The sequence below is a fragment of the Trichechus manatus genome, unplaced genomic scaffold (assembly GCF_000243295.1).
Source record: "Trichechus manatus latirostris isolate Lorelei unplaced genomic scaffold, TriManLat1.0 scaffold00021, whole genome shotgun sequence".
Classification (NCBI taxonomy): Eukaryota; Metazoa; Chordata; class Mammalia; order Sirenia; family Trichechidae; genus Trichechus; species Trichechus manatus.
In genome coordinates, this window is record NW_004443957.1 from 3,539,752 (window position 1) to 3,559,452 (window position 19,701).

Consider the following 19,701-nt stretch of genomic DNA (forward strand, 5'->3'; position numbering starts at 1 on the left):
GTATCTGCATTTCTAACAAGTTCCTAGGAAGTTATACATAAGAATCACCTGGGTATCTGGTTAAAACATAGATTATAATTCAGTATACCTGGGGTAGAAATGCAAATTTTCAGCTAGAGGCAGGATGGAGAAAAAGACCTGCTCCAGTAAAGACTACAGGCTAGGAAACCTTATGGGGCAGTTCTACTCTCATAAAGGGCTGCTATGAGTCAAAATCAATTGGATGGCACACAACAATTATATTCCTTACACAGTGTTCCGCAAGTCCTTTTTTCCCTACTTGAAATACTTAGGGTGTGGTTTTGTTAATTTTCTTAACCTAAGGGTGTTGGGGAAACCCTGGTGGTGTAGTAGTTAAGAGCTACGGCTGCTAACCAGCTAACCAAAAGGTTGACAGTTTGAGTCCACCAGGCACTCCTTGGAAACCCTACGGGGCAGTTCTACTCTGTCCTGTAGGGTCGCTATGAGTCAGAATCAGACTTGATGGCAACTAGTTATGTTAAGGGCGTTGGGAGAGGTGGAGTATGAAACCCCTGACATTTTTTTGCAAAACTGTTTTTCTGTATTTTTCTATCAAAAGTCCTTATATTTTAAGAAACTCAGAGGGGTTCGTGATCCCTACTAAGGTTAAAAACCAGTTTTGAATGGCAGTAAGGCTAATTTTTTAACTATCTCCAATCACAGCCTTCATACTAATAATTTTATTTTCCTTTGTAAGTATATGCTGCCATTCATTCTTTGTAAATCCATTTCCTCATCTTTCTAGTCCTAATTTTTACATGCTGTTTAGGAGTTTTTGGTCCTGAGTAGCACTCTCCCCAGCAATGAACACTCTCTCTGGATCCTCTCTAGGAACACTTAAGTATGTGTGAGTTTTCCCCACGAACTCTGCATCCATCAATCAGAATAAATAAGAATGGCACTAACATCATATGAGGAATGTATGTACAAGATGTAATCCTCGAGGAAAGAGTTTCATGGTTTAGTTGTGAGAATAATATAAGACATAATAAAATTAAATGCTAAACTGTATGGCCAGGAAGAGTAAGTGCTAAGAGTTTAAAGAGGGTGGCGTATGCACATACAAGAGTTGTGATGACTGATGGTGACATCATGGCAAACCTTAAACCAACAACAGAGACTCATCTGGAAATGGAGTATGTAGGCTAGACTGGAGGAGGAAGACTAGGAAGGCCAGAGGTTGCAGTGATCCAGATATGAGGTGACTCTTGGAATGTTAGGGAGAGAAGGAATGAGATTGAGAGGCGTTTTGAAAGAAAAATGAATAGAATTTCTTCATTGGACTGGGTAGAGCAGGTGCAGATGCTTAAGTTGAAATAACGGATAATTGGTTTTTTCTGTTTATGAAATACCAGATCAAGATTAAGGGAAACCAAAATTAAAGGCTTAGAAATCAAAACCAGGGCCAAGCAGTTCAATATTGTGGCTTTTTTCAACATATGTGATGTGGGCTATAAAAGGTCACATATATTCCCTGTCAGTCCTGTTAAGAAGCTTTCAAAAAGCAAGGCTGGTCCTAAAGAGTAAAATCAAATGCTAATTATTTTGCTACCAATGCTATTGAATTCAATGATTTATCTAGTAATCTTTTCTCGCTTCTTGTCACCCAAAAGTCAATTTAGCAAATATTCACTAGGTACAGAGTGCCCTGCCATTGATGAATAACACGTACCCTTACCCTCGTGCTTCGGCATTTTGGTTCGTTTTTCCCTCTGCTTGCATTGACACCCCACTCCCGATCACCCAGCCTGGATGATTCTAACTCAGAAGTCAGGTCTCAACTACTTTAGGAAGACTTCTTTCACTTCCCAAGAGTAGGTGTTCCTGAAACAGCGAGGCGACTAGGACAAACAGCGCTCCTGAGCTCCCTGGCTCCTGCGAGGTACCGCCAGCTCAAAGACGCGGCCGCAGAGACTGCCGGGCGCGGAAGCGGAAGTTCTGGGACTCGGAAGTGCGGGTTCATGTGCCGCTCCTCTGTAGGAAGCCTTGGAATCAGAATGGCCTTGGAAGTGAGGAATAAACGGAAGAAAAAGAAAAATGCTGAGCAGAGGTGAGTGGTACACGGAACGTCTGCCTGGGCAAGGTCGTTGTGCATTCGGGAGTTCGGGAGGGCGGAAGCGACGGGCCGTGGAGTGGCGTCACTTGAGTTTCTGGTGTTCATTTCCAGAGAGAACCCTGACGACAGCTTTCGTGGGAATCTGACTGGAGACTATCTCGTTGGACAAGTCGCCAATAGCTTATTTCACAGTAAGCGCCTGTCCAGAGGTAACACAGATCGCCTGGCGTCCCTCTTTAGCTCTTTTGAGTCTCCAGTTAAACCCGTGTACGTGCCTGTGCCTAAAGTAAGTCACTGGATTCTATGACGGATCTTCTGTTAGAACAGCTTTAAGATAAGCAAGCCTTACCTGTCGATTTACCATGCAGGGCATAGTTTCGAAAGTGCTGTTGGGGACCTGGGGCAGATAAGATTAATTTTAAGTAACCTTTTGTTACTGGACATACCTGTAGAGAGTAAAGATGCTAATTTAGAAAGATCATTAAACTATCGCGTAGGTTCAGAATTTTAAAGGATGAGGTCTCAAACATAACTTCAACTTTTAAAAGGAAGCCACCAAAAAAAGGAAGCAGGATGAGGTGGAAGAAATTACACCCCAAATTCAGAAACCACATTTGCAAGAACCTGCAAAAAAAAAAGTGAAGAAGAAACTTTCTGATGCAGACAAAAAATTGGCAAACAGGTCTGTCAACTCTCTCATTCTCTCTTGCTTGATGTTAAAGAAATTAAAATTCCTATACTGCAATAATTGTCTTAATCTTTTTCTCATTTCGTATTTCTAGTAATTTCTTTTAAAATTTTTTTATTATGAGAAATGTCATACCTGTACAGAATTTGAAAAGGATAATGAACCCCATGTACCCAGCATCAGCAATTAATGCTTGGTCCATCTTGATTCATCTTTACTCCCACTTATATCTCCCTCATTATTTGGAAGCAGATCTAAGATTTACTGGTTCATTTACAAATATTTTAGTGTATATGATGAGTTTGGTGTTCTTAAACTAAATTCAGGGACCAAATTTCTGCTGTTAACTTAGTTTTTTTTTTTTTTAAACACAGTTTGCTTATTTGAATCAGGATCCAAATATACATGCATTACAATTGGTCAGTATATGTTTTCTGAGTCTAAGCCATGCGGTAGCTCTCCCACTCTTTCCTTCCATTGCCACAAAAGATGTAGGGTGTCCAGTTAGGTGCACCCTCTGCTGCTTAGCAGTGCCACCATGTGATCCTAGTTTGCCTTCCTCCATCCTGTTACCAGCTTTTCCATGTTTGTCACTCTCTTCAAGTCCCTTATTTCCTTTTCCCTCCTCTCTCTCTTAGCAGATGACTTTGTTAACCTATTGAAAGAGCTGTTAATTGATAACAGTTGTGAACTTCCACGTTTCGTCCTCTTACTTAAACTTTCTATATCTATGTTGTTAGCTGCCGTGAAGTCGGGCCCAGACTCATGGTCACCCTATGTACAACCCATTCCTACATCATACCCGTGATCAGTTATGATCATACTGTTCTGATCCATAGGGTTTTTCCTGGTTGATTTTCGGAAGTAGATCTCCAGGCTTTTCCTCTTAGTTTTTCTTAGTCTGGAAGCTCCTCTGAAACCTGTTCAGTATCTTAGCAACATGCAAGCCATACTGACAGATGGTTGTTGACTGCCCTTGAGGTGTATTGGCTAAGAATTGAACCCACATCTCCCACATGGGAGGTAGAATTCTACCACTGAATCACCAGCAACCTTACTATATCTATGTACATCCTTAATTTCTTCCCCCTTTTCTCAGAGAATACCGTCTTCTTTCTTACCCACAATTATTCAACCATCTGTGCATGTATTCCACATACTTGTTCTTCTGCCTTTCCAGGAATTGGGCCGGCCACCACATACATCTGTTTTCTCCTTTTTGCTGTATTGTCAATCCTTCTACCATATAGACATGCTGAAGATTCTTATTTTAGAAAAAGAACCCACCTTTCCCCCCTAAAAAAAAAAAGTAAAATCCTGTCTACAGTCATCTATCTGTTTGCTATCCTTCCCTCAATCCTTTGCCTTATAGTCAAACTTAAGAAGTTGTCTATACTTGCTCACCTTTTCTTGATCTCTTTATTGTTCTGCACACTTGCTGTCTGGTTATTTTTTGGTTTTGTTTTAGTTTTTACTTTTTACTCTGACCATACTCCTGAAATGGTGCTCAGGGAGGCCAGCCCTACCTAGTTGTCATATTTGATCAGCCGAATAGCCTTGGCCTTACAAGTCCTCTGTTACATTTGAGATAACTGCTTTTCTTCTGAAGCTATTGAAGTCTCTGATAGCAGTCTCTTCTGATTCTACTCCTCATGTTTGTCTGGTCCTTCTTAGTGTATTGTCATTGGCACCTTTTCTTCTGCCCACTCCTTAATGTTGATTTTCTTCAAGATTCTGTTCTTGGTCATCTTCTTACGACCTTTTCTCTCCTTTTGTTCTGGGCAGCCTCTCTCCTAATCTCCAGATCTGTATATCTGTTTGCCTACTGGCACCTGCTCCTGTATGTTCCACATACACTTCAAATTCAGAATGCTTCAAACTGATGTTATCATTCTCATCAAACTGGTTCTTTTGGTACCGCCATTCTTCTAGATGTCTACGCTAGTGACCCAGGAGTCTTCCTGTCCCCTTTCCTCTCCCTGCATATGTATTCAGATATCAACTCCTGATGATGCTGTCTTTTAATTTTCTCTTAAATCTGTCTTCTCCTTCACACCTTCTCCCCTGCTCTGATTTGCCTGTTGTCTTCTCAGATACACACCATTGTTAACGGTCTCTATACTGGCTCTCTCTTCTCCACCCTTGCTCAACGCTTCCTAATTATCTTCCACTCTGCTGCCCAAATGATCTTTTTGTAGGCATTGCTCAAAATTCTCAATGCCCCCCTCCCCCAATCTTCTGTAGGATAAAATCTAAGTAGCTTTGCGTAACAGGCAAGGCTCTTCTTGACCTGGTTCCCACCTTACCATACTGTCTCCTTTTCTTTCACTCCTGCTAGATATTTTATATACCATCATGAACCAAAAACTAGACACGGTCCCTCTTTTTATTGTAGCTTAGGATCTACTGGAGAAGTAATCAGTCAAGATTTATTGAGGACAGACTATGTATCAGGCACTGCTCTTCTGAGAAAATTTCCTTGTTTTTCCAGGCATGTTCTTCCTTTTATATTCCCATACTGTGTATTATAACAGTTACCATTTTATTTTGAATTTTGCTTGTCTAGTGGGTCACGAACCCTGGTGGTACAATGGTTAAGCGCTCTGCTGCTAACCTAAAGATTGGTGGTTTGAACCCACCCAGTGGCTCCGAGGGAGAAAGACATGGTGATCTGCTTTCCATAAAAATTATAGCCAAGGAAACCCTATAGTGCAGTTCTGCTCTGTCACATGGGGCCAGGATTGACTTGACGGTACCCAGCAACAGTGAGCTAAACTGTTGAAAACCCTTAGATGGTGTCTTTATATCTCCAGAGGCTAGAACTGAATAGGAACCCAGTGAATGTTTGTTGAACGAATCAGTCATTTTTATGACTACTGCTACCCATTCTCTCCTCTCACTCCCTAGGATCCCCATCTAGTTCTCTTTTTGGACTGACACTCAGACCTTACTTATCCAGGGGAGCCAGAACTTTATATTAAACTTGCCGTTTCAGAATTTATTTTTGATAAGCAGCTCTTTAAATGTTATAGAACTATTAAAAGTAGGAAATCTGTTTTTTCCTATTGGCCATACTACTTTTACAAAGTAAGTATTTTGCAGGTTTAATAAGCCTTTTAGACCCCCTGGGCCACCATTTAAAATAGTGCTACAAACCTTTTAAAGTTCTAGAGCAGCTGCGCTCTACCTGGTGGTTCTGGCATGTCTTTAAAAGTTGAGCTTAACTTTTTCTAACTCTTTTAAGTTGAAAAATTTGTTTTCTAAAAATACTAGCCACTTTGTAGAAAATGTTACTTTTAAATGTTAGATATATTTGTGAATTGTAAATTAATATTTAGAAAAGCCAGGGTAGTCGGAAATATTTCTAATCATAGAGAGTATCCATTTATAAACTGTGTTTGTCAAATACTAGACCTGACTTCCATGACTCTTATTTCTTTCTTTCTTTTGTTTTGCATTAAAAAGGGAAAGTGCTCTAGCATGTGCTGATTTAGAAGAAGAAGAAATTCACCAGGAACACGGGCAGAAAAGGAGAAGCTCTCAATCTGGTGGTGGTGTTAGAGCAGCAGATACAAAAGTACCTAATAATGTAGATCACATTGTTGTAAATCAAAGAAAGAAAATTCAAGTCAACCAAGAAGAAGAGAGATTAAAGAACGAGAGAACTGTGTTTGTTGGTAATTTGCCTGTCACATGTAATAAGAAGGTGAGTTTATGGTTTGTATATTGTAAAAATTCAGAGGAGTTAATCATTTGTAACTTTGTTTACTCTTCCTTTATTGAGTATGTGCGTAATTAATCATGGATAGATAACTTCATTATAAGTAACTACATAAATTGCTCTGTAATAGATTCTACTGTCCACCCCCTCCTTTCCATTCCTGTAGTTACTGTCCTAATTCAGGCTTTTGTAAACCTTATTTGAATTATTGTGGTGACTTTCATAGAAGCACTAAAGCATAAGCCCCATATGTGCAGGGATATTTATTTATATCTTTACTGCTCTATGTACGCTCTGTACCTGAAAGGGTGCCTAGCGCATAGTTGTTGTTGCTATGTGCCGTCAAGTTGATTTTCGACTCATGCTGACCCCATGTGACAGAATAGAACTGCCCCCTAGAGTTTTCTTGGCTGTAATCTTTACGGGAGCAGATCATCAGTTCTTTCTCCTGCAGAGCTGCTGAGTGGATTTGAACCACCAACCTTTCAGTTAGCAGCCGTTGCGCAACCAGGGTTCCTTTAGCACGTAGCAGGGATTCAATAAATGTTTATTATGTAAATGAATGACTACATCCTAAGTTTCTTCCATTATTTGGGCTTCACCAAACCAAAAACATGGCCTTAATTTTCTGTGTTTTCATATGACACTGTGTTGGCAATCACTTGGATCAAAATCCTGCTCATCTTTTGAAGTATAATTTAAATTACAATTCCTGAAAAAGCAAACAGTACAGAAAACTTCCTAACTTCTCCCTTTCCCCGTTGCCCTCTCATCTCCTAGAATTTGAGTCATCATTATTTTGTAGGACATCATACAATTTGTTTTATAGCATATTTTTGCTTATTGATTTTTCTGTTTCCTATTAGATTATAAGGGGCTCAAGAGAAAGGACTGTGTATGGTGCTTTGCACAAATTGTAACCATTGATTAAATTGTTTTTGAATTAGACTTGGTTGTAGAAATTGTTGCCCTGACTGTAATACATTTGAGCCAGTCATAAGAATAATGTATAAAACTTGCCCTATAAGCTTTCCCTGAATCTGATGTTCTCAATTCTTAACAGTTGGAAAATTCCTCATAGTGACATAAACATCCTTAAGATTCATGTCTGGTTTAAGCTATAGTGAAAAGATGACAGAATCTATGGAAAATACAAGTCTAACCTTAATTTAGATACGGTAGTTAAAGATTGTAGAAGATAAGACAAAAATGTTGTGTACCTCGTGGATAGTAATATGAACTTGAATTGTGTTTTCCTTTTATATAAGTTTCAGTAAATATTTTTTTGTCTATACAACTAAATAGTCACCTACTTCTCCTGAAAGAGTTCTAAAATAAAAATTGTTAGTAGAAATTATCAAGCAGTTTTACTTACTTCATTTTTGTACTACTTAATTGATGGACTGAAAGTATATGTATTTTTTTTTTTTAGAAGCTGAAGTCTTTTTTTAAACAGTATGGACAAATAGAATCTGTACGATTTCGTTCTCTGGTAAGTCCTCCTCCCTCCCTTAAAATTGCATAGTCTTAAAACTATTACATTTAAATCAGATTATTAGCTTCTTGGTATTAGTGGGAGTAGCACTTGACTTTAACCGTTAGAATCAACAGGTTCAAATCTATCCCAAAAGAAGAGTTGCTCTTATGTCTATTGCTGACTCTTGGACTTTGTTAAACAATTTAATGAGTTCACATTGATAAAATTCTGTCTTTGTTACTAAGACCAACAATGTTCTTTGGAAGGTGGATGGGTGACTTTTGTTTGCTGTGTCCATTCAGTAAACAGAGAAGTTATACTTACTGAATAGCATTTCCAGAATCATGCATTCCCATCATATGTCCTATGTCCATCCACTATGTTCCCATCATATGTATTTTGTCAATTCAGTAGGGTAAGTTTGTGTGTCTGCTACCAGCAACACTGATGAGCACAGACAGATGAAGTTTTTTTTGTTTTTTTTTTTAAATCAGTTTAATGTTAAAACTTTATACAAGTGAGTAGTATTGATTTTACCAGTTAAACACTCGGTAGGCCAGTTGTAGTCTCAGTCGCTGGAGAGTGAAATAAGTATCATTTGTATTATTTGGTTTTCTTATACATGATTTTTTTTTTTAACTCCCTGTTTGACTTACTATGGTGTATATTCTTAAGCACCTTTTTTTAAAAAGTAATGTTTATTAGAATACGAGAAATATTTATTTTGTTTCTGACTTTGCTTTCTCATGTGATTCTCGATACTGTTGACATTTTTGGCTGGGTGACTCTGTGCTGGGTGCTGTCCTGTATACTGTAGGATGTTTAGTAGCATCTCTGGCCTCTGTCCCCTGGAGGCCACTAGCACTCTCACTCCCTTCCCCAAGTTGTCACAACCAGAAATATCTCCAGACATTGCCAGTGTCCCTGGGGCATCTCCAGAATTGCCCACTGCTCTAAAAATAGATGTTTCCCAAGCTTTTGACACAGTCCCCATAATTGCTTTCATGGTGTTTGTTTTCTGCTTTTTTCACATGCATTTTGTCGGTCCTTCTTAGTCCCAATTCCACATATCAAATCCTTACCTGACAGGTCCACTCGGATGTCCTGCCAGCACCTCAGTTTCAGCATGCCTGTGCTTACCCCTGTCTGCCCCCACCCCAGTTTATACTACCCACTGATTTTCTATTTTATTATTATTTTCTATATTACTTACTTACACCCAGGCTGCAAGCTTACTCACATTTGGAGTTGCCTTTGACTCTTCTTTGGCCCATCCATTCCATTATTTGCCAGCCTTGATGGTTTTTCAGCTGTGGTGGCTTTCCTAGATGAGTCATTCCTTTCTTTTTATATTTTCCCACCTAAGTTCTCATTACTTTTTGCCAGAATTGTTGCAGGAGCCTATTATGCCTCTCACCTCCAGTCTCCCTCTACTTTATCCAGCATACCAGTGTCAACTTAATCTTCCTAGAGTCCTTCCTCCTGGAGCTCCTCCCCTTCCCACCTCCCCACCCCCACTGCTGTTCACACACATACACACACACCCCTTGGCATTACCTTCTCACCCTTGGGAAGCCTGCCCTGATTCTTCTGTCCCTAGACTACCCGTGTTTGGTGACCCTGCTGTGCACTCTATAGCACCCTATACTTTGTTGTAGTACTTACTACTCTTTACTGTGATTGTTGGTGACATTGCCCCACCAGACTATAAACTGTGATTGCAAATACTGTTTGCCTTGTTTATCTTTGGGTCCCCAGCACTGGCACATCGTACTCATTAAATATGTATTACCTGTTGCTAACTCATAGCGGCCCTATAGGGCAGAGTAGAACTGCCCCCATAGAGTTTCCACGAAGTGGCTAGTGGATTCGAACTGCTGACTTTTTGGTTAGCAGCCATAGTTCTTAACTATTGTGCCACCAGGGCTCCAAGTATATATTGAATTACCTAAAAACTTCGAATTATTCTCACTGTTAGTGAAATAATGTTCTCAGTGCTTACCTAACAGTTCATATGGTGTCCGCACTGTACTTGTCCAGCTTTGTTGCCAGCCCTTTGTTCCTCTACACACAAACTGCAGCAGCCAGGTATCGTCCTGTCTTTATTGACCATATACATGGGCCTTCTCACCTTGGGTGTTTTGCTCAGTTCATTTGCTTTTCCTAAAATTCTTTGAAAGTCCCATTTTACTTATCAAGATACTGTATACTTTTCAATATGCAGCTAATGTCATCTCTTCAAGCTTTCTGATACTTAATACCATTAAATGGTAATTTTTTCCTCTGAATCCTTTTGTACTTTATTGCCCTGTATTATACTTATTCATTAATATCTTTCAATAATGGGATGTAGATCCCTGAGGGCACACAGAAGGTACCCTGTAAATTTTTTTTGATGACTGTCATTCATCTGGTGTATCTTGTGCTGTTTTTCTTCCTGTATTTTGAGAGTTTGACTCTATGCTAGCAATTTGAGCAGGACAAACAGATAAGAGTCATCTGGTAGTTTTACTACATAAACTATCAAATGACTCAGAAAATAAGTTTTCCAAAGAGATTTATAATAACAGCCCTAAATGTGATTTATATACATAGAAGCTCCTAGGCTTTGAACTGCAAGGTGTGTATCATTTTTGTTTTGTTAATTGACGTAAAATTAACCATTTTAAAGTGAACAGTTTAGTGGCATTTAGTACATCACAGTTGTGTGTAACCACCACCTCTCTGTAGTTCTAAAACATTTTCATCATTCCAGAAGGAATGAAGTATTATTTGTCAATTTAGTTACACGTTTTTAAATGTGATTTTAAAATCACATTGGATATAAAATATTGATTTAGAAATTTTGCTTTTTTCTACACTCATGAAACCATTTTACTCACATTTTTCATGTGCCATCAGGGTGTCATCATAACAAGGGTCCCCTTTGAGGCATCTGACACAGGTTGAGAGCACATTATTTTTACTTCCATCTAGGTTATTTGGGAGTCACTGCCTGTTAAATCTGACTATGATACTAACATTGGAAGTTTTAACCTAAGCCATGAGGTCCCATTCATACAACACAGGACAGTTGCTTCTGGTTTGATTATTTCCCTACAGTGTTGTTAATCATAACATACCAGAGTTAGGTATTTAGGCTTATATTAAAATTTAATAAATTTGAGGTAATATTTCAGATACCGAACTTTCTTTAAATATGTTTTTTCCTTTCTTCTGAAAGATTCCAGCAGAGGGGACTTTATCCAAAAAGTTGGCAGCAATAAAGTAAGTTTATTAGAGAAAGGTAATGATCTTAAACTCTTCCTCCATTTTAGTTAAAAACCGAGATCATTTCTTAGCAGCTTCGTAAAGTTTTATTTATTGGATAATACATCATATTTGACTGGTTTTTCGTGCGTGTAATAGTATATAAATTTATTTGTAAAATGCTTGTCTTTAAGCCTGGATATGAATTGTAGAGTCACAGAATGTAATATAAAATAATTTACTAGAAAATGTGCCATGAGAAATTTCAAGCATGTTCATTAGTACATAGTCTTTGGAAAAGAATAAGAAAAGTTTTGTGCCCAAATTTTCTAGTATAAATCATATATACTCTATTTTATCAGTTCTAAGTCACACATTTTCCCACATCTTATCATCTCTGAAATCACAGTGAACCTTAAAACCAGTGATGCCTCAGAGTTGCTGTTAGCCTGGCCTGAAGTCAGACCCTTGAAAAGAGGAGGACTGTTTGCTTTTGCCAGTCACCTGGGGATACCACCAGCCAAAGACTGCTTGAAGTTCTGTATTTGGGAGCTCTGGTGGCATAATGGCTAAGAGCTTGGCTGCTAACCAAATGGTCGGCAGTTGGAATCCACCAGCCACTCCTTGGAAACCCTATGGGACAGTTCTTCTCTCTTCTGTAGGGTCGCTATGAGTCAGAATTGACTTGATGGCAGCGGGTTTGGTAGTGTGACTTAAAATTCAAAATCTCAGGGGCTCCCCTGAGTGCCAAGGATGAGACATGTAAGTTTCCTCACTCTCCTTTCCTGTATGGCATGGTCCTTTCTCATTTACCTTCAGCTTTATGCAGGGTTTCTCATTCATTCCCAATCTCGGGTGTTTTTTCTTTCTTAGTGGTACCTAAAATGATGAATAACAATCAGAAGTGTCTTTATATTAGTAAAATATAAAAATATACTTTAGAAACATTTTTGGGAATTTTATTATATGAAAAATTTGAATTGCAACCGTTCCTTTGGACATCTTGTTTTTTTAGGTGCTATCAATTGGCTCCGATTCATAGCGACCCTGAGTACAACAGAATGAAACACTGCTTGGTACTTTGCCATCCTCACAGTCGTTGCAATGTTTGAGCCCATTGTTGTAGCCACTGTGTCAGTCCATCTCATTGAGGGTCTTCCTCTTTTTCGCTGACTGTCTACCAAGCACGATGCCCTTCTCCAGGGACTGATCCCTCCTGATAACGTGTCCAAAGTATGTGAGACAAAGTCTCACCATCCTTGCTTCTAAGGAACATTCTGGCTCTACTTCTTCCAGGACAGACTTGTTTGATGCCTCTGGTGGTTAGCTTTGGACAGAGGGAGGGGTTGTAATTGGTAAGGGCCACAGAGAGAGGCATCTAGGGTGTTAACCTTTTAATAATTCACTAAGCTATACATTTTTATATAGTTTTCTATATGTGTGTTGTATTTTACAGTTAGAGAAAAACTCCAAGTTGCCTTTCACATCTGTTTGTGTGTGTGCCAGATACAGAGTTGCAACTGAAATTAGAGTTTCTAGTCCTTAATGTTCTCAGGGATTGGTGTTGTGTCGGTGGGCTACCAGTTCTCACACAGTGATGATTTGTAAAAAGGGGTGGGTTACGTGTTTGGGCCAATATCTTTATAAGTTACGTGTTACTTTTTGAGTTATTGCTACTTTTTGAGTTATTGCTATTCAAAGAAATGAAATTTCCGCCAGTATTTCTTGTTAAATGTATTGATTGATAGTAGGAAAAAAGCTGTATTTAGTAACTTTGAAGTTAACAAATTAATTTTTGTTTTCTTTTTTCTTTGGTGTAGACGTAAAATTCATCCCGATCAGAAAAATATTAATGCTTATGTTGTGTTTAAGGATGAGAGTGCTGCCACAAAAGCCTTGAAAAGGTAATTTTCTCTCTTCAAGATTTGCACAGAATTATTGTATTTAAGTATGTGTGGCTACATTTTTTATTCCCCAGTTTTACTTTAGAGCTAATATTACAGTAACTCAGTGCTCATTTTTAAAAACCATTTTCTCTCGTATTTATAGAAATGGGACTCAAATTGCAGATGGATTTCGTATTAGAGTGGATCTCGCATCTGAGTCCTCATCTGTAAGTATTTAATGTTTTTAAAGAACTTAACTATAGCCTGGCAGAGAAAAATACTCCTTCTGAGCTTTTGCTAAGAGGGGAGTGGACTTGGTAGTATGAGCACAAGGGAAAGCACAGAAGAAAACAACACTTCTCGCCTTGGTGACAGTAGTTGTGCTTAAAGTGACACAAGGACTTCTAGTCATCATTAGCTTCAAAAACATAGTCTCTTCTGCTTGAATACTTCCCCAACCCCACTATTAGATGAAATAATCCTAGAATGTTATGGCTAGAAGGTACATTAGAGATTATCTGGTTTGATCCCCTATTTTTTAGACTGAGGTCGAGAAAGTTAAATCATTCACTAGACATTATTTGGATCCCTTCTTTGTGTCAGGCGCACAGTGGTAAGACAGTCTCAATTCCCTAGGAGCTCACAGTGTAAAGGTGGAGACGAGCAGATGAACAGATCATTGCATGGTTTTATGGTAAATATTAAAAAGATCGGTGGTTCGAATCTACCAGCCACTCTGTAGGAGAAAGATGTGGCAGTCTGCTTCCGTAAAGATTTACAGCCTTGGAAACCCTATGTGTCAGTTCTGCTCTGTCCTATAGGGTCACTATGAGTTGGAATTGACTTGACAGCAGTGGGTTTGGTTGTTTGGGTTTTATCTGATAGATGCACAGTATGCTCTGTCAGCACAAGAAAGGGGCACTTATCTTGGGGAGGTGCAAGGAAGGGGTCTGGGAGAGTAGGTCTTATATCAGATTTGAAAGATAAGTAGGCATTATCCAAACCACCTTCCCCCGCCCCACCACCAAAAAAAAAAGGAAGGGCATATCTGGGTAAGAAAATCAGTATGAGCGATGGGGACAGACAACTTAATTAGCTGAAGAGATGGTAGGAGCTTGATGCAGATAAAAGGTATGAGGTACAAGAGGCAGTAATAAGAGTTACAGTTGCAGACAGAGGCCAAGTCATGAAGACCCTTGGTTGCCATGCTGAGGGGTCTGGATTTTGTCAAGCAACTGTTTTAAAATTTTAGACGAGGTAGTAACATGGCAAGATTTGCATTTTACACAGGTCTCTCTGGAAATGGAGGATGAGTTGGAAGGGTTCACTGGAGAAGAAACAGAGTTTGTTTCAGTCGCTGTCAAAGTGACCTAGTTGAGAAATGAGAAAGACCTGGACAAAAGCACAGGGATCAGCAAATTTGTGGGCCACATCTACCCAGCGCACTTTTTATTAGTAACGTTTTATCGGAACATAGACATTCTCATTCATTCACCTATTGTCAGTGGCTGCTTTCCTGCTGTAACGGCAGAGTTGAATAGTTGCGACAGAGACCGCAGGGCCCACAAAGCTAAAATATTTACCATCTGGCCCCTTACATACAAAGTTTGCTGATTCCTGGAGTAGCAAGCCCTTCTTGAGCACTACAATGTGTCAGTGCCAGCTGTGAACAGAGCTCTCTCCAGTGGCAGTCACTCACAGTCCAGCTGGGAAGATGGAATAAGTAGATCACCAAACAAGGGATTGATGAGAGAGAGATGTGTGGCTAATTCAGGAGGAGTGGTGACCAGGTCGGCCTGGGGAGTGAAGGAAAGGGAGGATTTTAAGATGACTTCTGCTTGAGTGAGTGATTTTTTTCTTAACTCTTTGTGTTTTAGAGGGACAAGAGATCAGTATTTGTGGGGAATCTCCCTTACAGTAAGTTTGTTTAAACTATGTTATTAAAATAATGGAAGGAAATTAAAATTGATACAGTAACTTAATGTTTTGCTTGAAGACTAACTTTAAAAAGCATGCAGTATAAATAATTTTCATGGTGCTTTGTGTAAATGGGGAGCCCTGGTGGCATAGTGGTTAAGAGCTTGACTGCTAACCAAAAGGTTAGCAGTTCAAATCCACCAGCCAGCCACTCCTTGAAAACCCTATGGGGCAATTCTACTCTGTCCCATAGGGTCTCTGTGAGTCAGAATCAACGGCAATGGATTTGAATTGGATTTGATATGTAAATAGCTTTATTATTAAAAATTTCCAGCTTTGTAAGGAGATTCCAAGTCTTAACTTCTCTTTTGGCTGGATTTGATTTTAGAAATTGAAGAGTCTGCAGTTGAGGAACACTTTTTGGACTGTGGAAGTATTGTGGCCGTGAGAATTGTGAGAGACCAAGTGACTGGAGTTGGCAAAGGATTTGGCTATGTGCTGTTTGAGGTATGGCAGACTCAGGCGTTATCACTGTCCTTTGAAGATGAACTGGGAGGGGTTGTTACTACCATTTCACCTATTCAGACATAACTATCATTTTCACTCTCAATTGTATCTTAAGAAAACTGAGTTCATAATCTGCTATTATGGAGTACGATTGCTATAGTAGCACCTCAGCCAAAAGATGTTCTAGTTCACTCTTTATTCATGGTAATATTATTAGATACCATTTTGGGTTTTGAATGTAGAAGGTACTACATCTCTGAATCTCAATTTCTGCTTCTGTAAAATGGAGAAAATGATTGACCATTCACTCAGTGAGAAGAAAATTTTAGTCTTTGTACAAAATTTGTTGTATTTAGTTGACTAAATTATGACCATTGTTTCATCCCTAACATTGTTAGGTAGTTAAAAAAAAAAAATACATGTACTGTCTGAGAGCGCACACATTTTTCTTCCCTCAGCAACTGTCAGTCAGTACATTTCCTTTAAGTTTCTTCCTGTGCCTTTTATTTTTTAATATCTGTGCACGTAAAATTTTGCAGTCTGCTTTGTTACATTGCGCTGTGTAAGAATGTTCCACTGAGTGATGTAACATAGTTTATACTCTTTTTTTTCCCCTAATGTTGGACATTTGCAGTATTCTCTCTTTTTCGGTATAATAATCAAATTGCAGTGGTTATGTTTTTTTCCTCGAATGTTTTCCTGCAGCTTGGATTACTCCCTTGGGATAGATTCCCACTAGCACAAGTTGTGTGACCATTTGTAAGTCTCTCAATATGGCTTAAAACCCATTACCATCAAGTCAGTTCTGACTCATAGCAGCTATAGGACAGAGCAGAGCTACCCCACAGGGTTTCCAACGCTGTAATCATTACAGAAGCAGACTGCCACATCTTCCTTCCTTGGAGCAACTGGTGGATTCAAACCACAGACTTTTTGGTTAGCAGCCGAGCATTTAACCACTGCGCCACCAGGGCTTCTTTGATACGTGTCTTACCAGGTAGCTTTTCAGAAAGGTTGTCAGGGCCATATGTTTTATCATTTCTATATTGTAGTTATTGTACTGCTTCTTGATTATTACCTGCTAAGTTTTAAAGTCTTAACTTAAGGGTTATTATCATTTAGTGGTTGTATGATACAATAAAAGAATGCTAGATCTTTGGATCTAAAAGGAACTCTGGAGGGCATCTAATCTAACATTTCAAGAGCTATAGAGTTTCTTGCCCTCAATTCCTCTGATACGGCTCGGTTTTTATCCAAAGATTTCTGTTAAGAAGGCATTTTATTGGTTTGAAGGATTCCATATGATTAGTTAGTCTAATACCTCACTTTACAGGGAGAAAAATGAAACCTACAGGATTGTAACTCGCTTGATCATTTGACAGAGTTGCTTGAGAGCTTCCTGGGGAAAATTTGTTGGCACCTGATTAAAATGTGACTTAACACACTGCTGCTAAAATACTGCTTGTTGGGCTTCTGAGGTGTGGAAATGGAAGGGGTTTCTATATTCAAATTTGAAAATAGTTCTTATCCATTAGTGTAGTGATTTTGTTAGTTTCTTTACAGATAAGTTTCTGTTGAAAATTAATTTATTAATTTTTATTTCAGAATACAGATGCTGTTCATCTTGCTCTGAAATTAAATAATTCTGAACTAATGGGAAGAAAACTCAGAGTCATGCGTTCTGTTAACAAAGAAAAATTAAAACAACAAAATTCAAATCCAGGTTTGAAGAATGTCAGTAAACCTAAGCAGGGACTTAATTTTGCTTCAAAACATGCGGAAGGACAGTCTAAAAGTTTATTTATTGGAGAAAAAGCAGTTCTCACTAAAAAGAAGAAGAAAGGACAGAAGAGAAGTGGACGACCTAAGAAACAGAAAAAGCAGAAGTAGCTAAAGGCTTTTTGTTTTGTTTTGTGTTTTTTGTATACTGAGTACTGGTAATAAAAGTGTGGTGACCCATGTGTTCAGTTTCAGATTTTTTTATGGATGGCATAGTGAAATGTGGAGACTTCTCTATTCTGAGTTCATACTACCTTTGATGCTTTGCTTTAAGATATGGGTAGCATGCTCAATGTGGATTATGTGTTACTACTGATGGTAGAAGAGGTGATTTCAAGCTTAGTCTGAACATTTAGAATTTAAATGTGTGTTAGCACTTTAGGTCTGTTATTTCAATAATAATATGGCTTAGGATGAGACTAAATTAATAAGTGAGTACACTCATTCCTCACTTATTGACATGGTTAGGTTCCAAAGACCAGATTGTTATGCGGAAGTCAGCGTTATGGCAAAAACGGAGGATTTTTTTTTTTTTTCTGTTTTCAGAACATCCATTTGTCCAGCTTTTTTCATTTAGAAAATACAATCATAACAGCTAAGATTTACTGATGTGCTCATCACTGTGACGAGTTCAGTTACGGATTATTCCTCTTGGAGGCTTGGAGGAGACAAAGCTGGATAAAGGCTGGCTGTGTGACTGGAGGGTCCACGGCTTAACCACTTCACCTTTCTCCAGTGCTGGGTCAGAGCTTCCCTTGGGGAGCTGTCTCCGGGGCTCCATTCCTACCCTTACTCAGCCCTGTGTTCACTACCCTGGAGCTTGCGAGTTACTGAGGCTGTGGGCTTCCTATGAGGGTGCTGGGAGCCTGGTGAGGTACCCTGCCCCACCCAACGGAGGCTTCAGGCCCAGTTCAGCTCACTTTGGTATGTCATTAAATTCACACACATTTCTTCCAAACACCCTCTCCAGTGCCTCTTTCTTTCCTTCCAACCCCACAATTTTGAGCTGCAGGGCCTCAGGCCACATAGGAGCTGGGAACCCAGAACACGTGCCTGCTGGCTCCTTGCTGCCTGCAAATCCTCCCGGAGGTCGTGGCCACGTGGTGTCCCCGCCAGCAGGAAGGAGCAAGCATGCAGAGCAGCACGGCCCAGCTTCCTGGAGGCCACCCAGAGACCCTCCTCAAGGGAGGGGATACTCCACAGCTGTTGGCACCATGCCTGCTACCTCGTTAATGCACAAAATAGTAGATTTTTTACTGTTGTCATAAATACAAAGTGTCAGATAACAAAGATCGTTGATAAGTGAGGAATAGGTGTAAACAGGAAAAAAATGTAGTAAACAGTAGTACTGATTGTATCTAAGTATCTAAATAATTAAAGTGGGATACTGATTAAGACAGAGTCATAGACCCTAATAGGAAAGGTGTTGAGTGCTGTTAAATAATAAGATTCATTTATTTTTCTTCCTTTCTCTTGCACTTTTGTTAAGTGGAGTTTCAGGTTTTTTTTTTGTTTTTTTTTAAATTTCATCAACCTGATTGTAACTAACAAGAATGACTAGTACTTTTTACATATCTGAAATGATGTTACTGTAATTTCTCATTTTCTAAACAGTGATTAGACTGGTTATTAAAGTTCTTGGCAAATGGGCTATAAAGCAGATGTTTCCTTTTTTTTTTTTTTTTATTTTCCCAGGAAAACTAGTGATCCTTAAATTAGTATCACCCGTTAAAATGGCATAATCTTTCAAAAAATCATGTTTAAAGTAAACATTTTCTGATACAGTAATTAAGTCACAAAGTATGAATAAAGCTCAGCAAGGGAAGAGGATACTGTTCTACTCCCTTGGGACTTAACCTTAAAGCTGGGTCTTTATAACCAAAGGAAACGGTGGCAGTAGTAAACCAGGGTGGCCGATCTGAGGCAGGCAGAATGTACGACATCCAAACATGGTATCCCTTAGGTGAATGGGGATGAGGGGGTTCGTTACCGATTGTTTTGAAAATCCTATCTTTTGGGGGTAGCACAAGAAAAACCTAAGGGATCTTTTAAATGTCGCTCTGTGGAGAGTACAGAGCTGCAATTTTCCTGTCTGTCCAGGGACTGGCTATTGTATGTTAAGGACCTTGCTTTTCACAAGAAAGGTTCAGTAAATACTTATTACCAGATAACTCTTGAGCAGTTTTGCACATATGTCCAGTTAAATTTATATAAAGATGTATCATTATCTGTAGTTTTTATAGACTGTGAATATGTAGTCTGTGTGCATAAACTTAATTGTGACTTTTCTGTGAATGGGTAGCTTATTTTTTATTGCTGTAAATATATATATATAAAATTTGCTAATGCAGCATTTTTTATGTGTACAATTTGGTGATAGCAGTTACATTAATCATGTTG

The 19,701-nt window shown here is 39.0% G+C and overlaps 1 protein-coding gene across 2 annotated transcripts; it reads left to right on the plus strand.

Moving 5' to 3' along the window:
* The first annotated feature begins 1,880 nt into the window (after window positions 1-1,880).
* On the plus strand, window positions 1,881-18,736 carry RBM34 (RNA binding motif protein 34). Of its 2 annotated transcripts, XM_023728016.1 has the most exons (12): window positions 1,881-2,071; window positions 2,189-2,363; window positions 2,626-2,759; window positions 5,161-5,256; window positions 6,231-6,471; window positions 7,919-7,978; window positions 11,187-11,230; window positions 13,033-13,116; window positions 13,262-13,325; window positions 14,976-15,015; window positions 15,404-15,522; window positions 17,128-18,736. In XM_023728016.1, the coding sequence occupies exons 1-12, from the start codon at window positions 1,983-1,985 to the stop codon at window positions 17,410-17,412; spliced, it is 1,431 nt and encodes a 476-aa protein (XP_023583784.1). In that variant the 5' UTR covers window positions 1,881-1,982; the 3' UTR covers window positions 17,413-18,736. The 2 variants fall into 2 exon arrangements, with proteins under 2 accessions (XP_023583784.1, XP_023583785.1); XM_023728017.1 differs by lacking the exon at window positions 5,161-5,256 and having other exon boundaries at window positions 1,887-2,071.
* Window positions 18,737-19,701: the final 965 nt, after the last annotated feature.

Excerpts from the sequence above, each read along its gene's own strand:
- RBM34 (XM_023728016.1), top strand. The coding sequence starts at position 1,983 with ATGTGCCGCTCCTCTGTAGGAAGCCTTGGAATCAGAATGGCCTTGGAA. Across the intron at positions 2,364-2,625 it reads TGTACGTGCCTGTGCCTAAA|GAAGCCACCAAAAAAAGGAA; the intron begins GTAAGTCACTGG and ends AACTTTTAAAAG. Across the intron at positions 6,472-7,918 it reads CTGTCACATGTAATAAGAAG|AAGCTGAAGTCTTTTTTTAA; the intron begins GTGAGTTTATGG and ends TTTTTTTTTTAG.